At 52.9% G+C, this 26,338-nt stretch overlaps 11 protein-coding genes across 11 annotated transcripts; 7 read left to right on the forward strand and 4 right to left on the reverse strand.

Annotated features, from left to right (window-relative positions):
• Positions 1–408: 408 nt before the first annotated feature.
• HMPREF1120_03866 (MFS transporter, MCP family, solute carrier family 16 (monocarboxylic acid transporters), member 10) lies at positions 409–5,460 on the reverse strand. Its single transcript, XM_009157955.1, has 7 exons — positions 4,937–5,460; positions 4,656–4,861; positions 4,247–4,541; positions 4,082–4,184; positions 3,114–4,003; positions 2,601–3,048; positions 409–2,548 (listed from the first exon to the last, which is right to left on the reverse strand). Exons 1-5 carry the CDS (start codon positions 5,226–5,228, stop codon positions 3,571–3,573), a joined length of 1,329 nt encoding a protein of 442 aa, XP_009156203.1. The 5' UTR covers positions 5,229–5,460; the 3' UTR covers positions 409–2,548; positions 2,601–3,048; positions 3,114–3,570.
• Positions 523–1,131, forward strand: HMPREF1120_03867 (uncharacterized protein; the record flags this gene model as incomplete). The annotated part of the gene is made up of 1 exon (XM_009157956.1): positions 523–1,131. One exon carries the CDS (start codon positions 523–525, stop codon positions 1,129–1,131), a length of 609 nt encoding a protein of 202 aa, XP_009156204.1.
• On the forward strand, positions 1,706–2,185 carry HMPREF1120_03868 (uncharacterized protein; the record flags this gene model as incomplete). Its single annotated transcript, XM_009157957.1, has 1 exon — positions 1,706–2,185. One exon carries the CDS (start codon positions 1,706–1,708, stop codon positions 2,183–2,185), a length of 480 nt encoding a protein of 159 aa, XP_009156205.1.
• HMPREF1120_03869 (uncharacterized protein) lies at positions 2,371–3,075 on the forward strand (the record flags this gene model as incomplete). Its single annotated transcript, XM_009157958.1, has 1 exon — positions 2,371–3,075. The coding sequence occupies one exon, from the start codon at positions 2,371–2,373 to the stop codon at positions 3,073–3,075; it is 705 nt and encodes a 234-aa protein (XP_009156206.1).
• A 146-nt stretch (positions 5,461–5,606) lies between the features above and the next one.
• Positions 5,607–7,369, forward strand: HMPREF1120_03870 (amid-like NADH oxidoreductase). Its single transcript, XM_009157959.1, has 3 exons — positions 5,607–6,510; positions 6,621–6,926; positions 7,006–7,369. Exons 1-3 carry the CDS (start codon positions 5,707–5,709, stop codon positions 7,129–7,131), a joined length of 1,236 nt encoding a protein of 411 aa, XP_009156207.1. The 5' UTR covers positions 5,607–5,706; the 3' UTR covers positions 7,132–7,369.
• Positions 7,073–9,919, reverse strand: HMPREF1120_03871 (uncharacterized protein). Its single transcript, XM_009157960.1, has 5 exons — positions 9,640–9,919; positions 9,495–9,573; positions 9,257–9,440; positions 8,590–9,200; positions 7,073–8,541 (listed from the first exon to the last, which is right to left on the reverse strand). Exons 1-5 carry the CDS (start codon positions 9,797–9,799, stop codon positions 7,323–7,325), a joined length of 2,253 nt encoding a protein of 750 aa, XP_009156208.1. The 5' UTR covers positions 9,800–9,919; the 3' UTR covers positions 7,073–7,322.
• Positions 9,920–10,070: 151 nt separating this feature from the next.
• On the reverse strand, positions 10,071–18,527 carry HMPREF1120_03872 (uncharacterized protein). The gene is made up of 7 exons (XM_009157961.1): positions 17,871–18,527; positions 14,653–17,786; positions 12,291–14,603; positions 11,875–12,185; positions 11,383–11,671; positions 10,987–11,246; positions 10,071–10,608 (listed from the first exon to the last, which is right to left on the reverse strand). The coding sequence occupies exons 3-7, from the start codon at positions 12,355–12,357 to the stop codon at positions 10,570–10,572; spliced, it is 966 nt and encodes a 321-aa protein (XP_009156209.1). The 5' UTR covers positions 12,358–14,603; positions 14,653–17,786; positions 17,871–18,527; the 3' UTR covers positions 10,071–10,569.
• HMPREF1120_03873 (15-hydroxyprostaglandin dehydrogenase (NAD)) lies at positions 12,974–14,010 on the forward strand (the record flags this gene model as incomplete). Its single annotated transcript, XM_009157962.1, has 4 exons — positions 12,974–13,007; positions 13,089–13,424; positions 13,499–13,729; positions 13,790–14,010. The coding sequence occupies 4 exons, from the start codon at positions 12,974–12,976 to the stop codon at positions 14,008–14,010; spliced, it is 822 nt and encodes a 273-aa protein (XP_009156210.1).
• Positions 14,927–16,776, forward strand: HMPREF1120_03874 (fatty-acyl-CoA synthase; the record flags this gene model as incomplete). Its single annotated transcript, XM_009157963.1, has 2 exons — positions 14,927–16,412; positions 16,466–16,776. The coding sequence occupies 2 exons, from the start codon at positions 14,927–14,929 to the stop codon at positions 16,774–16,776; spliced, it is 1,797 nt and encodes a 598-aa protein (XP_009156211.1).
• A 173-nt stretch (positions 18,528–18,700) lies between the features above and the next one.
• Positions 18,701–23,117, forward strand: HMPREF1120_03875 (F-box and leucine-rich repeat protein GRR1). The gene is made up of 2 exons (XM_009157964.1): positions 18,701–21,015; positions 21,068–23,117. Exons 1-2 carry the CDS (start codon positions 19,543–19,545, stop codon positions 22,490–22,492), a joined length of 2,898 nt encoding a protein of 965 aa, XP_009156212.1. The 5' UTR covers positions 18,701–19,542; the 3' UTR covers positions 22,493–23,117.
• A 183-nt stretch (positions 23,118–23,300) lies between these two features.
• HMPREF1120_03876 (MFS transporter, DHA1 family, multidrug resistance protein) lies at positions 23,301–26,120 on the reverse strand. Its single transcript, XM_009157965.1, has one exon. It carries the CDS (start codon positions 25,630–25,632, stop codon positions 23,902–23,904), a length of 1,731 nt encoding a protein of 576 aa, XP_009156213.1. The 5' UTR covers positions 25,633–26,120; the 3' UTR covers positions 23,301–23,901.
• Between the last annotated feature and the right edge of the window lie 218 nt (positions 26,121–26,338).

Raw genomic sequence — 26,338 nt, forward strand, 5'->3', positions numbered from 1 at the left:
CAGCTCTGCACATGAACGTCTTCGTGACCTCAGAGGAATCGCCTACACAAAAGCTTCCTTGTGGTCATGGTTCGTACTGTGCACTACTGCGGTCATTGCACATCCACAGTTGTCTCGCCGCCAGTCCATACTGATGAGAACACATGGACTCCTCAGCTCTAGCAATCGCTCTGTCTTCGCCTCGTATTATGATGTGCATCCGGAATGAGCCGACTGGTAGCTCAAACGAGAAGCAAGCGGGCATCTTTATCATTCGCCCAACTCCTGACCCAGAGCCACCGACGGCCGCAAGGTTTGAATGGGAAAGCCAGACATTTTGATGAAGTGGTAGCAGAAGTTACCTACCCCTCTCTGTCACGAGCACATGGTCAAGAATCTGTCTGAGACTAATATGTAGGAAGATACAGCTGTACGACGAACTGATGATATTGCAGCCTTTCTCATCCATGTACAGACACTGTCGCATGACGAGAAAGATCTATCTTGACATCCCACGGTCTCCATATTGTGGTCGTTCCTAACATGCAGCGCCGGCCATCGCTTGTGCCTGATCTTTTCCATGTCAAGCGGACGATTGTGAGCAGATCTCCGCCGTCCATCCACACCGAAGTCTGCGCGACATATACCGACCTCGACTCGGCCCAAGCGGCTGCTTTACATCGCCTAGAAGATGAAGGTTACTCCCGAGACTCGTTCAATGAGTACGTCGAGCATGAGTTGACCGGTGTTCCATCCACCTCATGGCAGTTTGGCGACAACGTACTTGTGCATGCCCGGAAAGGCGACGAAGTGCATGATGTCGAGATTGAAACGACGCCAAATTCTCTTGGGGTCCGCTCAAAACCACTCGATAGCAGAGTTACAGATAATTTGTTTTATGTCTTGCGGACAGTGCAGGACAAATCGGGCTCGGTTCATACGGAGATCAGAGGTATTCACCTTTCAAAGCAGGGGGCGGTGGCGGCAGCCAGGCATGAATTAGTGAGTGGTGAGCGCAAGCAGGATTGGTACCGCGAGTACGATGAGGCGCCGGTATCAAGCTATGACGAGGATGCAGCAAGTCAGTTCGTGGTGAGTGCCCTGGGGCAAGATGGTGTCAGGTACGTGGTGAGTGTGACACATGAGACTTGAGCTTGCAAGATTGCTCGTTATGTTGTGGTCTTCTCAGAATGCTCTTGCATCGGAGCGCTTCAATTGCTTGCTCGATAGGCCTGGGGCGGGAGAGGGTGGCCAGATGGCCACAAAGCGTGGAGTTGAGCAACACGTGAAGTTGTGTAGTTGTTGGTGCAGACGGCTGCCGTTCATGCTATGCGATCTCCGAGCTATACCGACAGGTATGAAATTCAATCGGTCGTAATGCCATCCTCCTCCTGTTTTCAGATGTTATAGGCAACCTGCGAAGACTACCTAGGTAGTAGTAGCAACCTACCATACCTACGCAAGGTGCTGACCGGTAGCCACGGGCGTGCGGTACATCGTATTCGTATTCGCATTCCAGCGGGAGCTTCAACTGCAACCCCAGATGGACCTTACAATTTGAACCGAACAAGGATATCAGAACGCTGCCTTTGTGCGAACGAGGTAGAGGAACTTGGACACCATCTCCCGTTGACCATCCTTTGGTTCAAGTTGTCTGGTATTTACTAGTAGCGACCACTAGCATTGCATTGTATCCCAAACTGACCAACATCGGTTCCATTCCACAATGGACCTGTCTCCCTCTACATGGCGGCTTCTGGGCCTATTCGTCTCCGCAAGCTACATCGCCCTAGGCACCTTCAGCATCAGCTGCCCTGCTCTTGCGGCGAAATGTTTCGGCATCTATCCTGACGACAATGACAACGACAACAGCACTGGGACTAGTACCTCTTCCAATCCTACACGGGAAGCCGATACGTCTGGCCATATTCCGCTGGCAACCGCCAGAGAAAAACATGTCGCGGCCGTGTCCACGTCAATGCTTCTTCTGGGCGGCCGAGACCTCAGCATCGGCATAGCACTGGCCTGGTTGGGGTTGGACAGGCAGCAGGACCCGCGGGCCATGGGCGCCGTGATCCTGAGTGGATCTTTGTTGAGTGTGGTTGACGTCTATGAGATCTGGAGGCTGCGTGGGTCCGGATGGGCTGCTTTGTTCGCGGCGGGTGCTGGAGTCTGGATGGGTGTTGGGTATGGATTGATTCAGTGATCGATTGACCTACTTTGCGATGTACCCGACTTTCAGCAAATGAGATTCGGTCTACATTGACTCTCTAGACATTGTGGACCGGAACAGGACTGTAGCATCTCAAGCTGAGGCCTTCAGCAGGTGTCGTTCTCAGGTTAATACTTGGATCTCTTCCAAATGAAGGCGTCGCTGCGGTGTTCGGCGCCATGTTCCAGTCTTCGGTGCCCAAGTTTATTATTTTCCGAGTCCGGTGCACTTTCGACATTCAACTTATGTCAGCGACCCAGGCATTATCCATAATGACGATGAACTTCAGATCGTCCAAACTTCTTCCTCGGCGTAGGTATCAATTCGATGCTTCATTGAATGAGCGCGCACGTGGATCTGCAGTAATTAGTTGTACTGGACCCCCAGTGGACTATCACTCGATACCTACAACTGTAGGTATGGCACCCCCCACTCGATCCCAACTCCTCGACACCAGCACCAGATTCATCCACGCCTACAACGCCTGGACGACCGAGTCCATTCTATCAGTCCGCAGTCCACGCTGTATTCACCGCACACTCCCCGCCTCGCGAGGGAGACGGCCCAAAACCAACGACGAGTTCAGACAATTCATTGAACCGCTCTTACCCGTCTACCGAGGTTTTAGGTTGAGTTTTGTCAATGACGACTCCGACTCCGACTCGGACAACTCGGAGACCGTGGTGGATGTCGAGAAGCGCAAAGTGGTATTGCATTTGAAAAGCCACGCGGACACGGATGCGGGCCCTTATGAGAACGAGTACTATTTCGTCTTGTCGATGAATGAGGCTGGGGATCTCGTGGATGAGGTGGTTGAGTATTTGGATAGCGGGTATACTGACGCTTTTATGCGGCGGCTTGAGAAATGTCAAGATGAGGCCTGAGGTAGGGCATCGACGGGATGGGCTGGTACTGTACTTACCTGGTAGGTAGCAATATTCCCCAAGCCAAACCGTTCTAACATGAGGATTCCTTGATCTCTGAAGAACACTTGGACCGATCCTCCGATTTGTGGACAACTTGAACAGAAGATAATGTGATGACCGTCGGAAGACGAGATGCCCTTTTCCCCGTAGAATACCTACAGGTACCTTACTACCTGGCGGACAGTCCCACTTGTTGAGTCCCAGTGAATTCCATCACGGATTCTGGAAGAAGGTTTCTTCACCAGCGCCCCACTTGCATACCTGGGTACTTTACAATGTTGTACAACTTAAGCGTCCACCTGTATCAACCCTCCAACTACTACAATGCAGTAGTAACCCATCAAGGTGTAACACCAGTGTGAGGGACATATCCTTGTCGCTGGATCACGAGGTACAAATCCTCACAACGAACATGTCAACCAGAGGAGCCCCTTAACCATATCGCGCTCGCACTCAACCCTTGGCGGCAACCTTCCAACCCACAAGCCTAGCACGCAGCCAAATGATAAAGACAAGTGCGATGAAGTAGTTCAGGCCACTGAACACACAGGCGTAGTCGTAGTCACCGTTCTTGGTGGCATCGGCAATGGCGCCGCCGATCGGAGGACCAGTCAAGCAGCCAATACCGGCAATGGCGAAGATGGTGCCCATCCGGTAGCCCACTTCATGCATGGGCGAAATGCTCATGATAAGGACAGGACCAAGACCAATGCAAGCTCCCGAGCCGATGCCGAAGAAGACGGCAAACACGATTGAAGTGGCATCGCTGCGGCCCGGAAGCCACACGCCGAGAACGAAGACGATGCACATGATGGCCATGAGGATCATTATGTTGAAGCGCCCATACTTGTCGGCCAGTATATTGGGCACGGTTCGACCGATGAAACTGCAATGGAATATCACGACACATTAGTTTTCTCGAACGTGTGTGCAACTTCACGCGGACTAAGGGTCTCTGTCTCACCTTGCTCCGTTCAAAATGGGAATCAGATTGAATGCATCCATTGGGCTCATGCCATAGTGCATAGCAGCCGAGACAATGTAGTTGAATGGCACGAACATGCCCCCTGTAGAAACGGTATGAGGTAAGTTCTTAGACCAAAGCAAAGAGTGAGGAAACAAAACGTACAATACAAGAAGAAACTCGCCAGACACATGATGATGTAGTTGGCCTCCAGCAACGGACGCAGGAAGTTGGAGATCTGGAACGGTTTTCTCCGATGCTGCAAGTTCGAGGAGATGGTCATGTTGGTGATGACGAGTAGGAAAAGGATGAGGAAGGCGCAGATCCGGATGGCCCAGGCGAAGCCGACCTGAGGCATCAGGTGGAGAGCCATAAGTGGGAAGATGACTCCTCCAAGAGACGAGCCGGCAATTGTCAGTCCGCCTGCAATGGCTCGCTTCTTCCTGAAGTATGTCATGGGCTAGAAGCCATATAACCAGAGGTATATATATCAGTCCAGGTTCTTTCTGTTGACTTGAGAGGAAGCCTCCGCGGACGGTGGGTCTGGGGATGTGGATCGTGCTTCGTAACATACCGCAGTCATGGCCGGGGTGAAGATGAGGGATGAGCCGATTCCTGAACAGACCGACTGGCTCAGCATGAACTGGTAGTATTCTTTGGAGATGCTGCTCATCATGAGGCCGAGGACATGGAGGATCGTGCCGATGAGGATTGGCGGCCGAGGGCCATAGTTGTCGAACATCCAGCCGGCCAAGGGAGACATGAAGAGCATGAAGAAGACTTTCAACAGTTAGCTGGTCACGTTCGACTTCGGATAGACATAGGCACTGTATCATCGGCGGCAACTCAACTCACATTCCATAGAAGTGATCCAGGAGACGGTCGATTTGCTGTACTGCTTGAGCTGGTTCGTCTCGTACTCGGCTTGGAACAGAGCAATGCAATTGACAAAGCCAAATGACACAAACATGGCACATGAAGCGCCGAGCAGGCTCAACCATGCCGCTGTGCCGCCCTCTGGGGCTTCGGGGGCGGCGTCGGGCTTGATATTCTCGTCTGGTGGTACTGTGAGGCCTCCCTTCAGTTCAGGATCGGGCCCGGCTTCAAAGCCCGACTCTGGGACTGTGCCACTTTTTTCCAGGGACATTCCGATGCGGAGGATGGCAGTTATCCAAGCAAATGAAGTGGATCGAGCTTTTTATCGGGTTCTTGTCGCTCAGAAGCCACGACAGGGGGTAGACGGGGGTAGACGGGGACCGATGAGGTCGAAGACTGATGCGGGAATGAGATGGCCTACCAGCAGACAATGAAGAGCAAGGGAAACCCATATTGAGAGCAAAGCAAGCAGAGGACCATAGCTTGCTATTTACATAGGACAGATTCCCCAGGTGTGTAAGGTCAAGATACTAAACACCAGACCGATTCCAGACCCACCGCGGACCACTCCACGGAGGCCTCCGCGGAGCACACCGCGGATAGCCCCGTGCGGTAACAGCATTCATGGATGGCGGTCAGCTTCAGCATCAACACTCCCTTATCTTTCCCGGACTGGCAGTGTTCGTCCGGATTGTTGAAAATGTATTCGACCGATCTGGCGGCACTGCAGGCTTCCACCTCCGGCAACAATGACAATGGGTGACACGCTCGAGTTTTACGGCAAAGCCCTGCGAGCGATGCTCGGACTCACCATTGCCCGCACTATCCAACAAATCCAAGCTGCGAGCCATCGCTGGACATACCGCGAGACGCCGAATCCCAAGACGGTGGTCATCTTAGGAGGCTCATATGCCGGCACCTGGCTAGCCCGGCGGCTCAGTGAGACGTTGCCCACGGGCTACAAAGCCGTACTGATCGAGCGTAACAGCCACTTCAACCATCTGTTTGCATTCCCGCGGTACAGTGTCGTTCCGGGCAGGGAACACCAGGCCTTCATCCCGTACGATGGCATATCCGCCTATGGACCCCCGGGAATTCTGCAGCATATCCGCGCTTCTGCCGTCGGCATCACTCCGACCCAGGTGAAGCTCTCCTCGGGCGAGTCGCTCGACTACGAGTACCTTGCCATCGCGACGGGTTCGTGGCAACCACCGCCGTCGAAGGCGAGCTCGACCGAGAAGGCCGAGGCGTGCGTCGAGCTCCAGGGCTCGCAGAGGCGGATCCATGATGCAAACAGCATTGCCGTCGTTGGAGGTGGGCCCGTGGGCGTTCAAATCGCCACTGACATTGCGGCTTATTTCCCAGACAAAAATGTGACTCTGGTTCATTCCAGACCGCAGTTGCTGTCCAACTTTGGACCAAAACTACACGGGAATGTTGTCGAAGCACTAAAGCGGCTCAATGTCGACATCATCTTGGGCGAGAGACCTCAACTCCGTGAGAAAAGCACACTGTCATATTCGGACGGCCGAAATGTGCAATACGATCTTGTGGTGAGTGGAGGGCCTTCAAATCAGAAACCGTAAATCAGAGAGAGGAGAAGAGAGACGGAGAGACTTTTGAGAAGGACGCAAGACAAAACTAACAGTCGTTATTCATACAGATCCCATGTACGGGACAACGTCCCAACTCGGCCATCCTCAAGACCCTGGCACCGGCTGCCATCTGCCCCTCAACCAAGCAGATCCTCGTCCAGCCGACATTGCAGATCCAAGACTCGGACCCGAAGACGCGGATCTTCGCCCTTGGGGACGTAGCCAAGACGAACGGGCCTCGCATGGCGCGTGCGGCTCGCGCCCAAGCAGACGTGGTCACTCTCAACATACTATCCATGATAAACCAACAGAAACCGTCGAACGTGTATCGCCCGCAGATCTATGAGGGTGCAATCAAGCTGACATTGGGCAAGGTAAGCAATCCCTCTGCCCTATCCTCAGCATGAGCTTGCTTGTTCTGGGCGACTAAACATCCTTGTGTCTTATCTCTAGTGTAACTACATATATTATGGCAAAGACCAAAACGGCAAAGAGATTTACGTCAATGGAACAGAGAAGAGCGGTGACCTCAACATTAGCCATGCGTGGGAGAACCTCAACGCCCATATGCCTCGGTAACTCGTTCCCAACTTCAGAATAAAGGGTGTTGCCTTGATAATATGATGGCCGTGGACTTTGGCAGTCACAGCGCCGAGATAGATGGATAAAGAGAAATCGATCTGTGTTTTTGGGTATATACGCTGCACGAATTAGCCTTAGGAAAGCGCAGATCTCCCCAGCTTGCATAAGGTTAAAGGCGGTGGCTCAGTTCATCCCATGTTAGCTCCTACATCAGAAAAGAATGCATCCCAGTCCGTTTCGTTCAAGGTAGACCCAACGGTGAAGAAGTCATCCCAGAGCTCGTCCACCAAGAACGGCTCACTCGCCTCATCCGCTCTCGTAATGTCATCATTTCTGGCAGGCAGATTTTGCATCTGCTCTGACTGCTCATGTGTCACCTGCGAAGCCATGCTCTGCATGTTCCTGCTGTCTTCGTCCTCACGAGGCTGAGGCCTGTAGATATCAGCTGTGCCAAACACCTGCTCGGCCGGGTCTCTATGGATCACAAATCGACTGAAGTTATGTGTCAAGGGCAAGGCGTCTCTAACGGACGAGGATGAAGCGCCATCAGGCTCTTCTTCACGCGGCATATGCTTCCTGAGTGTGTCACGTAGATTTCGCACAGCGTTCTGGAAAGAGCGAAGCATAAGTTGGCCGCTAGATATGTCCTCAGCCCCCGGTCCGCTCGATGGGACAACCTTGGCGTTCAGTTCTTCTTCCATGGCCCGACAAGCGCGCATCACTTGCTGCTTACGGCGCGGTGCCTGATCCCGGTCCGGATTGAAGCAGACATCCATGGCCAAGATGATGGCAGCGGTCAGAAAATGCTGCAGCACGTAGGTGAATGACCCAGGACTCTGGTCGCTCATGGCTCGGTTTCGTATCTCAATCACGGTCTCGGCGGAGCGGATGCATTGAAGGCGCGAGTGTTCGTACTTGGCTTCTCGGGAACCTCGTATCAAGAACGGTCGGTGAAGCCGTGCCAATTGCGTATGGAGCAAAAGATTGATCAAATAACGCTGCCATTCTAGATACGGCTGTGCTCTCAGAAGCGCTTGGTAAGAGGCCGTCTCCTTGATGGTAAGCTGGAAAAATGGAGGTAGAGATTCAATGTGTTGTTGGTATTTGCGATCCAGGCTCAATATGTTGTCATAGATCTCGTCAGAGCTCTCTTTCCCTGGGGAGGCAAAATATGAAGGAGGCAGGCAGTCAACAACCTCACGGACCAATGTTGCCGATTCAATTCGATGAAGGAAGTAACTCATAGAGGTGGGACTATCGATGGGTGAACTGTAGGACTCTTCGGTGACATGTGCCACGTCTTGGGGTATATCGAGGTCTTGGACATTGCTTGGGCGAAACGTTTCCATTTGTCGAGGATGGAGCATGTATGTCCCCTCGTTTGGACCGCCGACGAACGAAAGAAGCCTTTGGGAAGTCAGGGACAGATGGGGAAGGGCGATATGGGGTACGTACCAATCAGATGCGACCATATGCCACCAGATTCGCCTCTTTGTTTCTAGTTCGACCATATCAGCCCCGTTCTTGCGACGATGCTCGCGGTTAGGTTGTGTATCCAGACGGTGTATGTTCATGGCTCTTGCCATTTGTAAGCTAAGCATGGCCAGAGCTCCGAAACTGCCGCGGAGGCCTTCGATTTGAGTGCACAAATGCATCAGGCCTACACTTGTTTGCAATGCTTCCACCGATGGAGGAGCAGGCGGCTCGGTCAGCAGCGACACGGCTCGTCGTACCCACAATTCGGCGAGAGTAACTTGCGAATGGCCCTGTAGGGAAGGTGATTCGAAGTTGAGCTTTTTCCTCGAGACATACGCGCTCCCAGCGAAGATGCACAGGAAGAAGGAAACCTGCGTGGCTGAAGGAAGGCGGTTTGCTTCTAGGTCATCGTATAGCACTCGCAGTAGATGCCATGCAGTAGGATGGTGCAGCATTCGATACGTTGCATCGACCGTCTGGATGTAGTGGTAAAGCAGTGCCATTGCATCATTGTAGGATGGGAACTCCTGCAGTATGGTTGATACTTCCGATCTGACTGGCGAAAGGGCTGGGCTCCCTCCAGACGTATCCTTGTCGTAAGTCAGCCAGGAGGGACGATAGTTGGGTCTGGCTTACTCCGGCTTACAGCAGTCAAGAGCCCCTCGAGCCATCGAGAAGTTTTCAGTTGCTCCTCGTCGTGACTAGCCAGCCGCGACCTGGGGGTTTTCGGTCGACTGGTTGCTTTCCCATAAGAGCTGTTCAAGGTGTGCGTGGTGAACACTGCTCGCTCCAACCGCTCCACCCGCCGAGCGAGATCAACATTGTTACCACTGATGATAGATTGGGTAAGTAAAAATCTTCACCACCGAGCATCCTTTGCGTACTTTGTACTTGGGTTATTATCACCCGGTTGGGGCAATGAAGCCAAAGTCTGAGCTGCAAGGGTGGACGGTTCTCTTCGGTCTATGCATTTCAGAACGTTAAACCTGCCAGCAGCAGCACATTTTTTCCCGGGCTTGATCCACCTACCTGCTTCGTAAATGCACTCACGGTTACGCGAGTGGCAGTTGAAGCATGAAGGACGGCCTCTGTCGCATTTCAGTTTGCGCGAGCGGCAGAATCGACACGAAACCGGCTGCTGAATATATGGTCTGTCCGCAGGCTCGATCGATGGAGCAGCTCGTTTCATATCAACGCAAAATCAACCTGCACTTGACGCGAGAGGCAACAGTACTTGAAAGAACATAACACCAAGTCAGTGCCAGGCAGCTGCAGTGGGCGATGAGCGTCCCAGTTGGTGGTAAGTAATAGGTTACTTACGGGATGCACTTCGATGGATGTCGAGATCTCTTGCCTAGATGCGTTAGAGTAGAAAACTACTAGCGACCAGCCTGAGCTTCAGGGCCACCATAGCAAGACTATATACTATAGCACGAGACTAGTGAACACTAAAACCCCTTTTAGACACGGAGGGTAATTCCCAAGGAAATCAGAAACGAGTAGTCACTCCTGTGCCATTTGGCTTGCCAGGTATCTTTTTCTGGCTCGGAACAAACTTGTCAACATCAGATCGTTCTGCGCTCGGGCCGGTTCTTGATAATCGACCCGGACTATGATATCGGCGCATCTACAACGTACTTCCAGGTAGCCGCGTCTATCATCCCAATGATTCTGGCCGTCAGAGTTGACGCTGTTTGCAAGGTAATCCGGCGTGGCCAAGGTGCCAGCAAAAATGTGACCTCTGAGGCATCCAACATGCGTGGTGCCCTTGAGTCTAACTTCTTTGACTACTCAAGTCCTTTGTTTAAGGCTTCAGGACTTCTTCCACGTTCCACAAGGAGCTCGGCGTAGGCGATGTGATGCATCGACCACGCCGACTGAGGCATTACAAACGCCACGGTCCCCACCGCGCTTGTTCTACCGTCAAAGCCACATGCAGTCTTCCTTGAGCCGAATATCTCACTTGGTTGAGGACCCTGTATCGCCCCAGTCCATTCCCTAGCCGGAGAAGGCCCAAAATGTTAGCAAGAAACGAGTTCGGGCAATGTACAAAGCCGCAGTTTTGGGAGGCGGCGCCGCCCATGGTAAAGCAAGAGCATCCAACATGGTAGGAGACGTCACATGCTAGCACTCATTGCTCTCAGGACCTCCCGACAACTGCATATCGGATTTTGCCGACTGCCGTGGCATAGAAACTGGACGAACTCGGGCGTCCGTTGCATCCTCAGGCGCTGTGACTGACAACACACGAGTCCACCGACATTGAGACCGAAGAAGTCTCTCGGCTCCTGCAGAGCAGATCGAACACAGCAAAGCAGGCCGAATCTCAATTCGGGAGACCGCGGGGAAAAAGAATCATAATACTAGAGGACTTACCAATCCGAGAATCACCTGTCCTTCGTTCAACTCACGACTATTCTTCTCACCCAGCCACACCGGCTCCGTGCGGTTCAGGCCCTCCTCGATATCGACCGCGGTGCCGCCCGTCACGAAAAGAGCTTTGCCATGCGTGCGTTCGTCCGCCGCGACCTGAATGATGTACCGTGCCACATCGGAGGGAGTGTTCATCGGCATTTTGTGTTGAACCCAGGCCTGGCGAACGCCGGAGAGAAGTTGTGTGTCGGTAGCCCAGGGGCCTATATGTTCCGTGCCAGGCTGTGGTTAGCGAGGAGTCCCGTTGAAAGTGAGCAATCAACCATGCGACACAGTTCTACATGTGAAAGGTCCAGGCGAGGTAATCAGTCGAGAACCTGGAGACGATGAGAGACGTACAGATGGCATTAACTCTCAATCCATACAGCGGCGCACAGAAAGGCCTCAGGGCTCGCATCAACCCCAAAACACCGTGTTTGGCAGCGGAGTAAGCGAAAAGGCCCGGGGACTCTTTGAAGCCTGCCACAGACGATACCAAGGTGATTGATTTGGACGAGACGATGGATTCCGCCGTGGTTTTCTCCTGGTCGAAATGGTGGCCCTCCTTGAGGTACGCTACGGCCAAGCGGGCAAAGTATAACGTGCCGTTCAAGTTAATGTCGACCACATCAAAGATGCCGGTCGGCGTCTACCCCAGAAGTGATTTGTTAGCCGCGGCTCGCCAGACTGGTGCTTGATCTTATGTATGCGCCTCAGATGGCATGACTTTGGTGGTTTGAGGATTGCCCTCCTCCAACATAGCCTAAGGAGACCGCACAGTACCGGGTGGAACGCGAGGTCAACAGCTCTAGGAAACCCCAGATGACTCCTGACCTGCTATTGATGACTTACCTCCCTTGCACTCTGGAGATTTAACCTGTCGGGTTCCCAGTACCCCTGCCGTTCCGTTACCGCTGCACAGCATATTGCCATGTCTATCTGCTTGTGTTTGTCGTACGCCGCATCAAAGAGCGATAGGAGAGACTGGTAATCCCGGACATTGACCTTGAGATATGTCACGCTGCCTCCGGAAGATTGGGGGAAACTGCGAAGGTCCTCTGCAAGCTTGGAACCCTGTGCCTCGCTCCAGTCGCCAAAGAATACTTGGGCTCCTGACTGGTACAGTTGAGTGACTGTCGCGGCGCCGATCCCTTGGGCGCCACCTGTAGAATGTGCGAATTGAGCATGAGCCTTGAACTTTAGAGGACAACAAACACGACAGGTATGTCGCAAAGCCCTACAGCAGCGCATTGAGTTAAGTCACTGACCTGCAATAACCACAACTTTCCCTTTGGCGGATTGGAGAGTTGTCTGATCGATGGTGATCTCAGCCATTTTGCGGTTTGCAACTCTTGACCTCAAGGCTTCTCTGTAGAGCTTCAGATCAAGTGCGTATGCTCTTGAAGTGAGGACAGCGTATAAGAGGAATGGTTTGTGTTGGAATTGGCAAAGCTACGCTGCCGTGGCAAGATATGCTTCAGGTGCTGTGGTTGTGCGGCGCATCTCGATGCGAATGGGCATATCTGAAAAGTGGATAAGCCACCCACACTCCCCATACAACCTAGGTACTGATGTGCCATATCCGCGCTTCTGCTCGGCAATTGGAAGCTGTTGGCGTGCGTGGAGAGCGCGCACATGGCCGAATACGGGGGCGCCCGCCACTGGGAAAGGACGGTTTCCGGTTGTCGAGGCTGAGCCCCACATGGGAAAGTGCCCGGGTCTCCAATGCGGTTGAGGGGCACTTCCGATCATAATGGCTCCCTTTCTTGCGGCGCCGATGATGCACAAAGCCTCAGCGCACGGGTGTGAGTGGCAGCATGATTGTTGATTTCTGGAATCAGTAACTGTTTTGCGTCAAATATCAAAAAGCCAAACCAGCATCTGCTCTTGCGAAACACTGAAATTTCGGGCTCGGTCTCTCAAGACTTTCGGCTATAGTCCTCAAAATACCATGGCGGCCCCGAAGAAAAGCGTCGTCGTAACAGGTTGAGTCTGTCCTATTTTTCGAAGGCCATTATGCTTGGGGTCAACAGGACAGAAGTACTAACTCTGTGCCGAGTCAACAGGAGGTGCATCAGGGATTGGACTTGCAATCTCACGCTCCTTCGCCGAACAAGGAGCACACGTTTCGGTGCTGGACGTGAACCCGGACGGTGCAGAGATTGTGCAGCAACTAACATCCGAAATCCAAAATGGGAGTTTCACGTTCAAAAAGGCCGATGTCTCCAACTGGGACGAGCTGGCCTCGGCTTTCGAGCAGGTTCACCAGGAACAAGGGCGGATTGATGTGGTGATGGCCAATGCGGGCATTTCCAGAGAGGGATCGCTCATTGTCGACGAAGAGAAACCGTCCAAGCCATCCTTGAAGACCCTGGATGTCAACTTGACTGGGACTATATATAGTGAGAAAGAAGTCCCCCTTGTTTTGGTTCCCGTCGTTGAAGTTGTTCATACTGACACGTGTGTGCCTCGACAGCTGTGAAGTTGGCGATTCATTACATCAGAAAGAATGCCGTGTCGGGGAATGGTGCGACGGCATCTAGAGGATCAATCGTCTGCACAGCCTCGAATGCCGGCTTATATCCATTTCCTGTGGCACCGCTTTATGCCGCTTCCAAGTTTGGAGTTGTCGGGTTTGTTCGGTCGCTCGCTCGACCGCTTCTCAAAGAGTCTATCCAGATCAATGCGCTGGCGCCCGCTGTTCTTGGTATGTGGTGTCAGACCCTCGTTGACAAGGATGTATTAGTTGCTTATATACTTTTTGCAGAAACCAACATTGCTCCCAGCAAAGACCTCTTCAAACCGATGATCATCACGCCCATGTCCACCCTGACGAGAGGAGTGGCACAGCTGGTGTCTGACCCGTCGCTGACGGGACAAATTGCCGAGATCCATGGTCAAAACGTCACGTTGAGGGAGGCATTGCCCTACATTGATGAGGACACGGGCAAGAACATCGAGACGTTCTGGTCTTTGGGCTATGCTTGAGGCGCAGTCGGAATCACAAATATCCCTTGGACTGACTGGGCTTGCGGGTAATGCATTTTTGATCCAGGCCCAGGATGCAGTGCTAGATTGGAATATGCCCTTTCTTCTAGAAGAAGCAAGCTCACTAGTCATGCTGAAAGACACAGTAAGACATGCACCTTCACGGTAGGTAGCCTTGCATTTCGAGCACACAATCTCAGACTTTAAGGTACCTACCTACCTACAAGGTACCTATGCACGAGAGGCCTCAGCCGAAGGGTGGATTATGTAAGCTATCGTTCTTTCATCGTCACCTAAGTTTCTCGGCCGATTTGCACAGTGGTCGATGCACTGTAACAACGCAAAGCACTTTTGAACTCCTTCCTTGATCACGCTGACGGCGAGGCTGAGAGGACACAGTTTGCAATATGTGACAATTTTTCGTATAAGCCAACGAGGGTGCGCTTCGACGAATGGTGAGAAACAGTCCAGTCCATGCTTTCAAGTCCATGATGTCTTCCCCGCGCTGGGCGATTTCTCGGCGGAAGGGCAGAACAACCGAGCTACATCGACAGCTGAGCGGCGCTCAAAAGCTGAGCACGACATATTAACCGCTGGGGACCATGAGCTGAGAAAGCAGTCCAGGTAAGGCGCATCTCGTACCTGTCAATCACTTCCAAACTCTGCATTGCTATATCTTTCTTCCCTGCATCCTGCGCGGACATTTTTCTCGTTTCTTTCTCTGCCTTCCAGCCTGGGGAAACGGCCCTCCGCATAATCTCTCCTCTCCAGCTCTGCGTCTCCAGTTCTCTCCGCATCAACTACTGGTCGTTTCATCGGGCCCCAGGCGTGTACCATCACACGTCCGGTGCGTTACCCAGAGGCCTGAAGGTACCTTCAACAGATACCTGGGCTATCTTACACCCCTTGTAGGACCATGTCCTCCCCCAGAGCTCGGTTGAGCAATCTCGCCAACCACTTCCTCCACCCCGGCTCCACGACCTCGAGCCCTTCTACAAATCAAAGCAAGAGCATCGATGACCTGACCATTGATGGACACAAAGTCGGCACGCCGTCCTGGTTCAACAACCATACGTTGTCGCCTGCCTTCTTCCTGCCCCGTGCTGCCGCCATCGAACCGGCCGCCCCGGCCATCTATCACCGCACCGCCAACAACAAGATCCTGCGCCGAACCTATATCGAATTTGCCGATAGAGCCCGCGGTTTTGCTTACTATCTGAAGAAGAAGGGGTACAAAAGAGTGGGCATATTATGCACCAACACACCGGCCTTTCTTGAGGCCGTCTTTGGCATTGGCGCGGCGGGTGCGGTCAATATCGCCATCAATTATCGTCTGAAGCAAGACGACATAGCATATATATTTGACCATGCTGACGCCGATGCCATTGTCGTCGACGCTGAGTTCTTGCACCTGTTGGATGACTTCAAGGCAAAGCATCCCAACGTGCCCCTCATTGTGGATACGGACACGGATGCGATCGAAGGCCAGTTGTGTGGTCCCTTCGACGAAGCTGTTCTTGAAGGGTTGCAGTATGACATCTCGCAGGGTGCGCGCGGTTGGGAGGGCCTCGAGGCCCAAACCGCTGATGAATTTGCTGTCACGGCCTTGGCCTATACCTCGGGCACCACCGCCCGGCCCAAAGGCGTCGAGTACACTCATCGAGGTGGCTATCTGGCCGCTCTAGCCAATGTCGTCGAATCCGGTCTCTCCTACCACGACGGCGAGCGTTGTAAATACTTGTGGACACTGCCCATGTTCCACGCCATGGGGTGGACCTTCCCCTGGGCCGTTACCGCCGTGCGAGGCACACATTACTGCTTGCGCAAGATCGACTACCCGGAGATTTGGCGCTTGCTGAAGGAAGAGGGCATCACCCACTACTGCGCAGCTCCGACGGTCAACACTCTCCTCTGCGCAGACTCCAACGCCGCTAAGCTTGCCCAGCCAGTCCGGGTGACAGTGGCCGCCAGCCCGCCCACGGCACACTTGTTCGAGCAGATGACCAACCTCAATCTGCGTCCCGTCCATGTGTACGGGTTGACAGAGACGTATGGCCCCATCACCAAAGGTTACATTTTGCCAGAATGGGACAACCTGCCTAATGTCAAGGATAAATATGCCAAGATGGCCCGTCAGGGTCACGGCATTGTCACCTCCCTGCCCGTTCGAGTTATCAAGACCGACTTACCCGAAGGGACGATTGTGGATGTCGAGAAGAACGGTAAGGAGATTGGCGAGATTGTCTTCGTTGGGAACCTTTGCGCTCGGGGGTACTATAAGGACGAGGCCGCTACGAGGAAGCTATTCGCAGGCGGCGTCCTGCACTCAGGCGACCTGGCTGTCTGGCATCCGGATGGGGCTATACAGATCCTCGACAGAGCCAAAGACATTATTATTTCTGGTAGGGCGACTTACTTTTCCCCCTCCTGGCGCATTGCTGACTTTGCTTCCCAGGTGGCGAAAACATTTCCTCTGTTGCTCTAGAATCCATCTTCGTCACACACCCCGATATCCTTGAATGTGGTGTTGCGGCTGTTAGCGATAGCCACTGGGGTGAGAGGCCCAAGGCGTTTATCACCATCAAGCCGGGGTCCAAAGTGACTGGCGAGGATGTCATCAAGTGGGCGAAGGACCATCCAGGAATAAGCCGGTTCATGGTACCCCGCGAAGTAGAGATTGTTCCCGAACTGCCCAAGACGAGCACAGGGAAGATCCGAAAGAACATTCTGCGGGATTGGGCCAAAGGGAAAAGAGGAGAAGATTAAATACTTACGAACCAGGGCGGTGTGCTGAAGTTGTCGTGGTACCAAACAGCCATGTTGTACGATGCCAATTGTCCCACATCAGCAAGGTTGCCATATATGTTTTTGGCAAATCCAGATTTCCAATGATTCCAGATTTCCAAATACGCCCTGCAGAACATGTCGGAGAGAGGTTGCCAATGTGCTTTGAAGCACTCCTCCAGCCAAGCATCCATGCATATTGGCGAGGCAGAGACAATCTTGACTTGGGCGAGCCTCCAAGCTCGAATGCTGGGTAGTTAATTCCACGTGCGACTGTCTAAATGTGAAGAGGTGGAGCTGCCGCCGCGATGACGAACGTACTGTGTGTTGACTTCAATAATGCTAGACCTTTCACAACAGGTTACATGCCTGCCACCTGGGTCCCTGCAGAAGAAACTTTGTTTTACGATGAATTGCATTTCGGATGATGAATGGCAACTTTCCATGAACGTGAATCGGAGCAACCGTGATGTAAGAGCCTGTGCCGTGTAATCTGTGCAATGTTTTGCCATACAATTCGTAGTAGGTCGTTCGGTTATGCGACCTCCTTCGCTTAAAGTGCCAGCGGAGGAATAATGAGTGAGGACGTCGCGAGTTCAAGTTCGGCGCGTCGCGAGGAGGCGACGCACTGCCGAGATGGCAGATGCAGCCTATCAAGGTGGATGATCGATAGTTCAGGTAGACGACCCTAAAGCTGCAGGATGTCGGCGAGGCGGAGGTTAAGTCGCCGCGGTCTCTAATCCCTGCACGTCACTGTCCCCAGTAGTGTATGGGATCCCTCAATAGTGGTATGGATGTTGTCCGAGTATGGCATTCTGCGTTTACTGTGTGGATAGCGAGTGGACGGGTAGGATGTGAACCGAAGGCAGGACGTGATCGGGCAGGACTAACAGTCGTTCTTCTTGGACAATTGAAACTGAATTTGCAATCAGCCGGAGTTGGGATATGGATATGGCCTTTCTCGAAGAAAGCTTGGTGATCCGAAGTCAAGACTGCAGCTGGTCAGTCCGCCATCAAGGACAATGGATGTCTCCTGGGCCCCCGGCCCTGGCATAGGCCCACGCGGTCCTACATACCTCCCCGTAACGAGTTTAACGCTGTTGTCCACCAAGGAGCAAGAGCATGGACCGCGCCGGTGGAAGACGGGCCATCGACAATAATATACCCGCGTGAAAAACACTTCGATGGAGTAGTGTGGGAGAGCAGCTCAAAGCCAATATCCTCGCCTCCTATCCGTCATGTCGTGGTCCACATCTTTCGAGTCCTCTCATATTCGATGCCCTTCTCGTTGATCAAGGCCGTGCGGCCACCGTTGAGCAAGATCGGTGGATCGAGACGATGATCGTGAAGTGAGGTCTTTTCTTGCTAGCTGCAAACATAGGCTCGAACTTCCTACACTGGCATTCAAGTTCTGCATGGCTTCGCCGTAAGCACAGCCTGATCCTAGTCTCGACAATGACGTTGGACTTCTACTGGTAGAGGGTCGATGTAATTGCAACGGGATTGCAGCAGCAACGGAGGAAGGGATGAAGGAGCATAATTTGTGCTGCCATTAACATTCAGTTCATTTACATCGTCAAAGGGCAGGAAGGGGCGAGGAACAGAAGGTATTGTATGTCCCGGTGGACTCAATGATGGCCAGTGCAGGTAGTAGTTGAGTACTAGTCGTAATTGGCTTCCTAGTGATTGTAGGGGTCGTGTTGGTGTTGGTGATCGTGATGGTTGAGGTTGAGTTTGACGGATGCAGTGATGCCAGTGGGACAGACATCATTATTAGCCTCTGCCGGTGCTGGAGGCTGACGCAGTTGCTGGGACTTGCAGCCGGAAGCAGCCCCCTTCGGCCCTAGAGGCACCCAGAGAACAGTCGAACAGCGCCCCAAAGGACACCTGAAATCCATCCGGCAGCCCCAGGCAGACTTCGAGGTTAGCCGCGAGCGACTGTCCACCATCACGATCTCACTCGTTATTCAAGTTTCTGATTATCATTGTCCTCGCCCGTCACTACCATTCCAGGTTACTATCATCACCAATCCTCCATCCCTAACCTCCTACAGTACAACCTCAAAAGTACCTTTAGTACGAGTGACCTAGTACCTACTTTGCTCTTGACATTCGAGTCACACACATAGTACACACACCCACGCCCCGTCGCCTGCACCTTCTAACGCAATCAATGAACCTTTTCTGACCTGCAGTTAATAAAGTCTTCACTTCTACCTAATCTGAAACTTCACTGCAGGGTGCCGTTGGACTCGCTCGCCTGTTTGTGCCTGCGCCTCCTGGAGAGTGCCAGTGGTGGACTATTCCTCGAAAGGATCACATTATTCGGCCGCTGTCTTCCCCTGCCGCGCAGTCTCCATCTGTCACCGCCGTCCGCCTCCTGGCCTACTTCTCATCTCTTCCTTACTCCTCCAGTCCGCCGATTGACCCCTCAAGCACGCCTGTAGATGCAGAAGATTGCCGAATAGTGCTGTCGCCAAAGGACGTACGGTGCAAGACTGTTTGCAGCCACCTGTGCCACAGGCGGCATCCTTGTCTCCTCACCACCGCAACCGGATCTGCCATACACAAACAGACGGGTTCGACAAACTCTCCATCCACGAGGCGATGAATGGCACTCTTTGCCTGTCTGCGTTTCTAGCTTGTCACTAAAGAGACTTCGTCTATGCAACAATAGCGGAACACACAATCCTCCGACGCGAATACACGATCGGAACCACATCACGCCGAAGGCGTGGTCTCGCAACTATGGCCGAAGATCCTCGGTCTCGACTTCCAGCGCTTCACACGAGAGACATCAGCACTGCAACAGTGGAGTCAGATAGCTCAGAGAGCAGCCCAGGGCCATGCGATGATGAAGACACCGACTACTTCATGGCGCATGCCAATGATTCACAGTCATCTCTTGGGGCAGTGACAGCCATCCGCGACTGCGATGACGAAGTCGACATCGAACAAGTCCACCGCCTGTCTCCCATATCCAAACTCCCTCCAGAAATTCTGATTGCCATTCTTTCAAAATTAAGCACAACGGCAGACCTTCGCAATTGCATGTTGGTGTCATATCATTGGGCATTGTATACGGTGGGGATTCTCTGGCATAGACCACTGTGCAACAAATGGACAAACCTGCTCAGCGTCGTGGCTACCTTGAGCAAAGGAGAGAAGAGCTATTTCCCATACCATGAGATGGTCAAAAGACTAAATCTATCAGCGATTGCCGACACGATCAACGATGGTACGGTACAACCGTTCATGACGTGCAAAAGCATCGAGCGACTTACCCTGACCAACTGCGTGAAATTGACTGATTTCGGCGTGGCCGGGCTTGTTGAAGGAAGCCGAAAGTTACAGGCTCTAGATGTGACGGATGTGGATGCTCTGACGGATCGAACGTTACATGTGGTGGCCGAGAACTGCGCCAAACTGCAAGGCCTTAACATCACAAACTGTTCAAACATCACGGACGAATCGCTGATTGATATCGCTGAGCATTGCCGGCAACTCAAGCGGCTCAAACTCAATGGTGTGGTACGGGCAACAGACCTTTCTATCACCGCCGTGGCACGAAACTGCCGCTCCATCCTGGAGATCGATTTGGCAGGTTGCCATTCTATCACATCGGAATCCGTCACTGCGCTCTTGACGAATTTGTCCCACCTTCGTGAGCTACGCCTGGCTCATTGCATTGATCTCAATGACTCGGCATTCACGAATCTACCCGCTCGGCTTACCTTTGATGCTCTTAGGATTTTGGATCTCACAGCCTGCGAGCAGATTCGAGATGAGGCCATTGCCAGGATCATTCCAGCCGCTCCCCGACTACGGAACCTCGTTCTGGCCAAGTGCAGGCATATCACGGATCGAGCGGTAACTTCCATCTGCAGACTGGGCAAAAACTTGCACTACATCCACCTTGGACACTGTGTCAATCTGACTGACAACGCAGTTATCCAGCTGGTCAAGTCTTGCAATCGCATCAGATACATTGACCTTGCATGCTGTTCACGTTTGACCGACGCCAGCGTTCGCCATTTGGCGCAACTGCCCAAGCTTCGACGGATCGGCCTGGTGAAGTGTCAAAATCTGACCGATTCCAGCATTATGGCTTTGGCTCATGGGCCACTCTTGTTCAGTCCTACGGGCAAAGCTGGCCTCCCCTCCCAGTTCGTGTCGCTGGAACGTGTCCATCTCAGTTATTGTGTCAACCTGACCCTCAAGGTATGATTGCTTTCCCGATGTGTTTTTGGCTCGTTTTCTGACGTCTTAAAAGGGCATTACCGCGCTTCTACATAACTGTCCTAGACTAACCCATCTTTCTTTGACTGGAGTCCAAGCATTTCTCCGGGAGGATCTGACCCGATTCTGTCGCGATGCACCGGCCGAATTCACCCATCCCCAGCGAGATGTCTTCTGTGTCTTCTCTGGGGAGGGGGTCTCGCGCCTGCGAGAATATTTAATGCGTCTGGCCATGGAGGAAGCACAGCGTGAAGGCCGAGAGGCTATTGACGACAGCTTGCTGGACGGGGTCGATAGTCCCGGCGCTGATACTATGTCAGACGACGGCACATTGGATGGGAATGACCAGGTGACGGATCCCGTGCTCGGTCAACATCGTCACGGAGTATCGTTTGCGAGTACTCCTCGTTCCAGACCTCGGCCCCGCAGCCTCCATGAGCTCCCGAGCTACCATGTCGAGATGCCGCTGTTACCATTTGACCAAGTTCAACACGTTGGGCCATGGACACCGGGTGTGCCTTTGACCCCAGAAGCCCGAGCGGCGATGTCCACTCCACACCTGAACTTGACGAACTCTGCCGGCTTCCCTCAGCATGAGGGTTATGAGCATCGGTCACGAAGTCCGGCTTTTGCTGCCACGGCAGAGTACGGCGAACGCGCTAGAAGCTCGTCCCGAACTCCATCGCGACGGCACACTCTTGAATCAACGTCATCGAGCATCTTTGGCCCTCCGCCAGTGCCAACGCATGGGTATGGGGAAAGCAGCTCAAGACCTATTGAATTTGCTCATTATGACCCCCGAGCCAATTACTTTGGGGTAGATGAGATGAGGCGGTATGTGGGATGGGGAGCTCCTCATCCTTTCACATCGGAGTCTCTCCGGAGACCGCTACCCGGAATGTCTCTTCGGACCCCTTCTGAGATACGACAATCATTCCTGAGACCTGAGCCCGGATTCAGTACATTTGATGCCAACCATGAGGCGATCATGGCCACCATCCCCGGAAGTCGGTCAGGAAGCCGACATGCCTCCAGATCGAATAGCCCTCATGTATCCAGGGTCAGCAGTGGGACGAGATTGGGAAGCCTTCTAGCCCCTCCCACTCGGACCTATTCATCCACTTCACTCAGTCAAACCTCCTTCAGCCAAGGAGAGAGTGCAGGACGGGTCAGCCGCAGTGAGCGAAGCCGAGAAAGACTACTGATGGAGGAGGAAGCACACCGAGAAGCCATGCGGCAAGTGCTAGCGGAATCCGACGCTACCGCACATTCACCGCCTGGCCTTTCGCATTTTCAATCAGATCGGCAAATCGAGTTGCCGTTGCTGCCGCCCGAGCTGATGGAGCGCGTGGTCCGGAGTTCGGTGACTCGGTCGGAAGGCATGCCCAGTGCACGTTTTGAGACTGTGGCTCAGACGCCAGCTCACGATCCTGACCAGGATGTTACCATGACACAGTGAAGGACAAGGTTCCATTACGAAACAACAGCTCTAGATGACATGATGATGACACTGGCATATTTCGGCACGACGAGGAATATGCGACATGGGTCGGAGGAAGAGGGGCTTACTGTTTACGACTCCTGAGCGCTACGATACCAAAGCATTTACAGCGCTTACCGGCAGAATTTCAACCAAGCAAGCGAGGAGTTTTTGGGACGGTTTTCTCGGTTTGGGATGTGGTTTTCAACCGTTGGGCATCTGGAAGCAGAGGCCGGGGTTTTAGGGATTGTCTGGGTTATTTGCCTGTATTGTGAGAGTCCAATCAAGCAAGCACAGCAAACTGACAAGCTGTGTACCGGAGCACCCTTCGTCCCCACGCGGTGGCGGTGCCAGGAGTGCGAGGCTGCCAGGACGGGCAGGGGCATGACACGCATTGACCTGGCGTGAATGTGCACGGCGCTTAGTACATAGCGTGGCATTGAAGTACCTACCCTTAGCTATTCATCCTCATCAGTTTCAGTCAGCATCGGATATGTACCTAGGTCCAACCAAAGTATTTTGCCCTGGGTACCATTGATGCGTGTCTAGTAAGTCGTAGTCACATATGGACCCGCACGAAGTGGTTGTCACTAGTGAATGGCTGATTGATTATTTTTCTTGATACGATGACTGCATGTTCCTTGTTGCTCGTCCTGCCTGGTTAGGTACAGTGGTAGATGGTAGACACAATATTTGATGATATATGACATAATTTTTCTGTATGTATACAGTTAGTACCTGCGTGCTGAGGAGGTATCGCAGGTAGATAATAGTAAGGTAGTGCAAGTCTGGCTAGAATTATTAATTTATATTGGTGTAAAATATATACGACCAAAACCCGACGAGCGAGGGGGCTTTTCCTGCAATTCATTATGCCACTTCCTCAAGCTCACAAACGTCAGTCATTGTAGGCTATGCTATGCTATGCTATGCCATGCGCAATCCAAGCAGCTTTAGAATTCCACAAAAGATATCGTCCATGGAAGCAAAACGCCATAAAGCGCCGAGCTGGAAGGTCCTCAAAGACTCTTCTTTTCAGAAATATTCACAAGACAGATCCACGGATCGGTCGATTCAGGGTGTGGGCCCTTCTTTGATGACGACCTTTCGCATCCTCATGAGAGGCGCCAGAGTATCTCGAAGTTTTGGCTTCGTTTGATGGTTTCGTGACAGTGTCACACTGGCTCGTGTCCCACGTGGCGTTAGTAGGGAGTATGGGGAATCGTTGTTTAATTCCCTTTCATGGTACCAAAAGTGCTTGAACGACGCGTGGAGATGACACAGCCTCCCTGCTTTGTTCCAGTGGCACGGCTGCTTCGATTGGTATTATCAAGCTCCAGAGCACATAATCTCTCAGCTTGGTCTATCCACTCAATTTCTTAAGATGTTCAGTCCTTGTTGAGCTTGGCTCGGACGCGAGCACCAAAGACGTAGAAACTGAACGGGATCAAAACCATGCCCAGGCCGAGGAAAGCCAACAACCATGACGCCCATTGTAGACCCAGGGTGTGATACATCTGGGTGGTGAACAATGGGAAAGCGGCACCACCGCCGGACCGCAGGAACACTTTGGCAGCCAGCGCAGACGCGGCGTACTTTTGGTACGAGTCGATGATGTAGTTGTTGACCGAGTAGTAGCAGAGAACCATGCCGAAGCCAAAAGCGATACCTGCTGAGGCAGGGCCAACCCAGATGATGTGGTGGTACGACGTGGCGCCCAGAATGAACAATGCGATCGGGATAAATGGAGCGCCCCACATGGCACCGATCAACCGGTCCTCAGGGGTAGGATTGCGGGCGAGACAGATCCGACGGAACTGTTTCTCCAGAGTGGGTGTTGCCACAAGGGCGAATCCGGCGCCAATCAGGATGGGGATGAACATCAGACCGATTTGCCCGTCGTTGTAGTGGTACAATTCACCAAAGATGACTGGGTAGGCGAAGAAGAAGGCGTACAGCATGGCGTAGATGAGCACAATGTACATGCACATCAGGTCCAAGACAGGCTCGGTAAGAATCATGGTGATAGGCCGGATCAAGCTGGTCCGAACGACCTCCTTGAACGTCAACTTGACCTTTTCTTGTTCGGTGATGATGTTCGGGTCGCCTGTCTCTTTCCGCAATTTGGCCGCACGTCGTTTCAAGATCACTGGTGCGTACGTCTCTGGAATCAAGCCAACGAGGATCATGATCACGCCAGAGAATGCCATGTTCGTCCAGAAGAACAGATCAAGCCTGCCGCTGCCGACGTTGATCCAGCCGCACACAATTGGGCCGATGACGGGCCCGCAGTAGGGGGCTGCTGCGAAGAATGCGATGGCCATGCCACGCTCCTCGATGTTCCAGATATCAGCGATCGTGCCGCCGGCCAGCGAAAGGCCGGAGCTGGAGAAAACGCCGCACAGGAACCGAGAGACGAGAAGCCCGCCAATATTGGGAGATAGAGCGCAGGGGATGTTGAATATGGTGTATAACCCCAGAGAGATGATGTACACCGGTCGTCGACCGATGATCTCCGACAGTGGGGACCACAGGAGAGGACCGACGGCGAACCCGCATACCATGATGGAGCAGGTCAGAGTCGCGACTTCGAGAGACACGTGGTATTTGTCCTCGATCAGTCCCAGGCCTCCCGTGACTATGGCTGAGCCGTAAGCGACGCACACCACGAGTAAGGATGCAATCATGGTGATGTACCATCGGAAAGCGCGACCCCAGTTGTGTGGATTCTCTGGGTCGCCGATCTTGAAGGTGACGAATTCGGCTTCTGCTTCTTCGGTTCGTCGTTTTTCCAAGTCAGGCTCGGAAACGAAGCTCAGTCGTCGTCCTCTCCGTGACGGTACTGTCGACACTCTACTTCGGATCTCTTGTAACGTCTGGACTGGCACAAGACCGGTCTCAGTTTCGAGTGTATATTCTTCGGGAAACACCGGATTCTCGGCACGACCCAATTCGGGGTAATTGACATCGGGCGGAGGCGGAGTTGGCGACAGTCCCAATTCTTGAAGAGTTTGACGGGTTTCCGTCCTGTGAAGCCGTAGCTGATTGAATTCTGAATGTTGAACAGGCCGCTGAGGACTTGTACTCCGCAAGGAGTCTGATGATGAAGACTCCGGCATTGCGGTGTTATGATTGGATATATGTGATGGAGAGAGTGGTCTGAGGTGATTGTGCAGAGTGATGTCGATGGCAATACGACACACTCAGCGAGTGTAGGTGTTCAAGGTATGTAAATATGAGGTCTGTATAATGTATGTAGTTTCTGATCGAAACTCTTGAGACTGGAAACTGGGGAAGAAGACATGCAGAGAACAGTGCTGCTCCCTATATTAATATATTGGAAATGGTTCCCTTGTCACTCGCTTCTGCAAGGCTGGCGGCCCCTGCTCGAGCTGCCATTGGCCATTGTTGGTCTAGGCCGGACACACCGACCTTTCTCCGACCTCTCGCCGCGTGAATTTATTGACTCAGGTCCACTGTTTTCTACGGCGGTCCGCGACGTCACTTTGCAGTCATGGCCGTGTTCGAGGACAAGCGGATCACTGTTGATACAGTACGGTAGCTGGCTGGAGCCGTCGGAGGGCTTGCCGGACAAGCCCTCTTTTCGCAATTGTTTACCCGGACGACGCCGCGATTGGCCTGTTTGTTGTCATCTTGTTGTACACAGTCGGCTCCGATGCCCCACTGCCAAGGAACACTTACGTCAGCTGCACTTCCTAAACCTCGCTATCGACCCTAAATAAAGCTCGATAACGACGTCGACGACGAGGTTTACCACTCTCTAGAATAATTTATAGACCGTACGAGATACGGTATTCTCTCCGA

Source organism: Exophiala dermatitidis, assembly GCF_000230625.1.
Source record: "Exophiala dermatitidis NIH/UT8656 unplaced genomic scaffold supercont1.3, whole genome shotgun sequence".
NCBI classification, from domain to species: domain Eukaryota; kingdom Fungi; phylum Ascomycota; class Eurotiomycetes; order Chaetothyriales; family Herpotrichiellaceae; genus Exophiala; species Exophiala dermatitidis.

Excerpts from the sequence above, each read along its gene's own strand:
- HMPREF1120_03866 (XM_009157955.1), bottom strand. The coding sequence starts at position 5,228 with ATGTCCCTGGAAAAAAGTGGCACAGTCCCAGAGTCGGGCTTTGAAGCC. Across the intron at positions 4,862-4,936 it reads CTGGATCACTTCTATGGAAT|TCTTCTTCATGCTCTTCATG; the intron begins GTGAGTTGAGTT and ends AACTGTTGAAAG. Across the intron at positions 4,185-4,246 it reads GGCGAGTTTCTTCTTGTATT|GGGGCATGTTCGTGCCATTC; the intron begins GTACGTTTTGTT and ends CCGTTTCTACAG.
- HMPREF1120_03870 (XM_009157959.1), top strand. The coding sequence starts at position 5,707 with ATGACAATGGGTGACACGCTCGAGTTTTACGGCAAAGCCCTGCGAGCG. Across the intron at positions 6,511-6,620 it reads ATGTGCAATACGATCTTGTG|ATCCCATGTACGGGACAACG; the intron begins GTGAGTGGAGGG and ends TTATTCATACAG. Across the intron at positions 6,927-7,005 it reads TCAAGCTGACATTGGGCAAG|TGTAACTACATATATTATGG; the intron begins GTAAGCAATCCC and ends TCTTATCTCTAG.
- HMPREF1120_03871 (XM_009157960.1), bottom strand. The coding sequence starts at position 9,799 with ATGAAACGAGCTGCTCCATCGATCGAGCCTGCGGACAGACCATATATT. Across the intron at positions 9,574-9,639 it reads TGAGTGCATTTACGAAGCAG|ACCGAAGAGAACCGTCCACC; the intron begins GTAGGTGGATCA and ends TGAAATGCATAG. Across the intron at positions 9,441-9,494 it reads GATAATAACCCAAGTACAAA|TGGTAACAATGTTGATCTCG; the intron begins GTACGCAAAGGA and ends ATCTATCATCAG.
- HMPREF1120_03872 (XM_009157961.1), bottom strand. The coding sequence starts at position 12,357 with ATGGCTGAGATCACCATCGATCAGACAACTCTCCAATCCGCCAAAGGG. Across the intron at positions 12,186-12,290 it reads GAAAGTTGTGGTTATTGCAG|GTGGCGCCCAAGGGATCGGC; the intron begins GTCAGTGACTTA and ends CACATTCTACAG. Across the intron at positions 11,247-11,382 it reads ATTGAGAGTTAATGCCATCT|GCCCCTGGGCTACCGACACA; the intron begins GTACGTCTCTCA and ends CGGAACATATAG.
- HMPREF1120_03875 (XM_009157964.1), top strand. The coding sequence starts at position 19,543 with ATGGCCGAAGATCCTCGGTCTCGACTTCCAGCGCTTCACACGAGAGAC. Across the intron at positions 21,016-21,067 it reads GTGTCAACCTGACCCTCAAG|GGCATTACCGCGCTTCTACA; the intron begins GTATGATTGCTT and ends ACGTCTTAAAAG.
- HMPREF1120_03876 (XM_009157965.1), bottom strand. The coding sequence starts at position 25,632 with ATGCCGGAGTCTTCATCATCAGACTCCTTGCGGAGTACAAGTCCTCAG.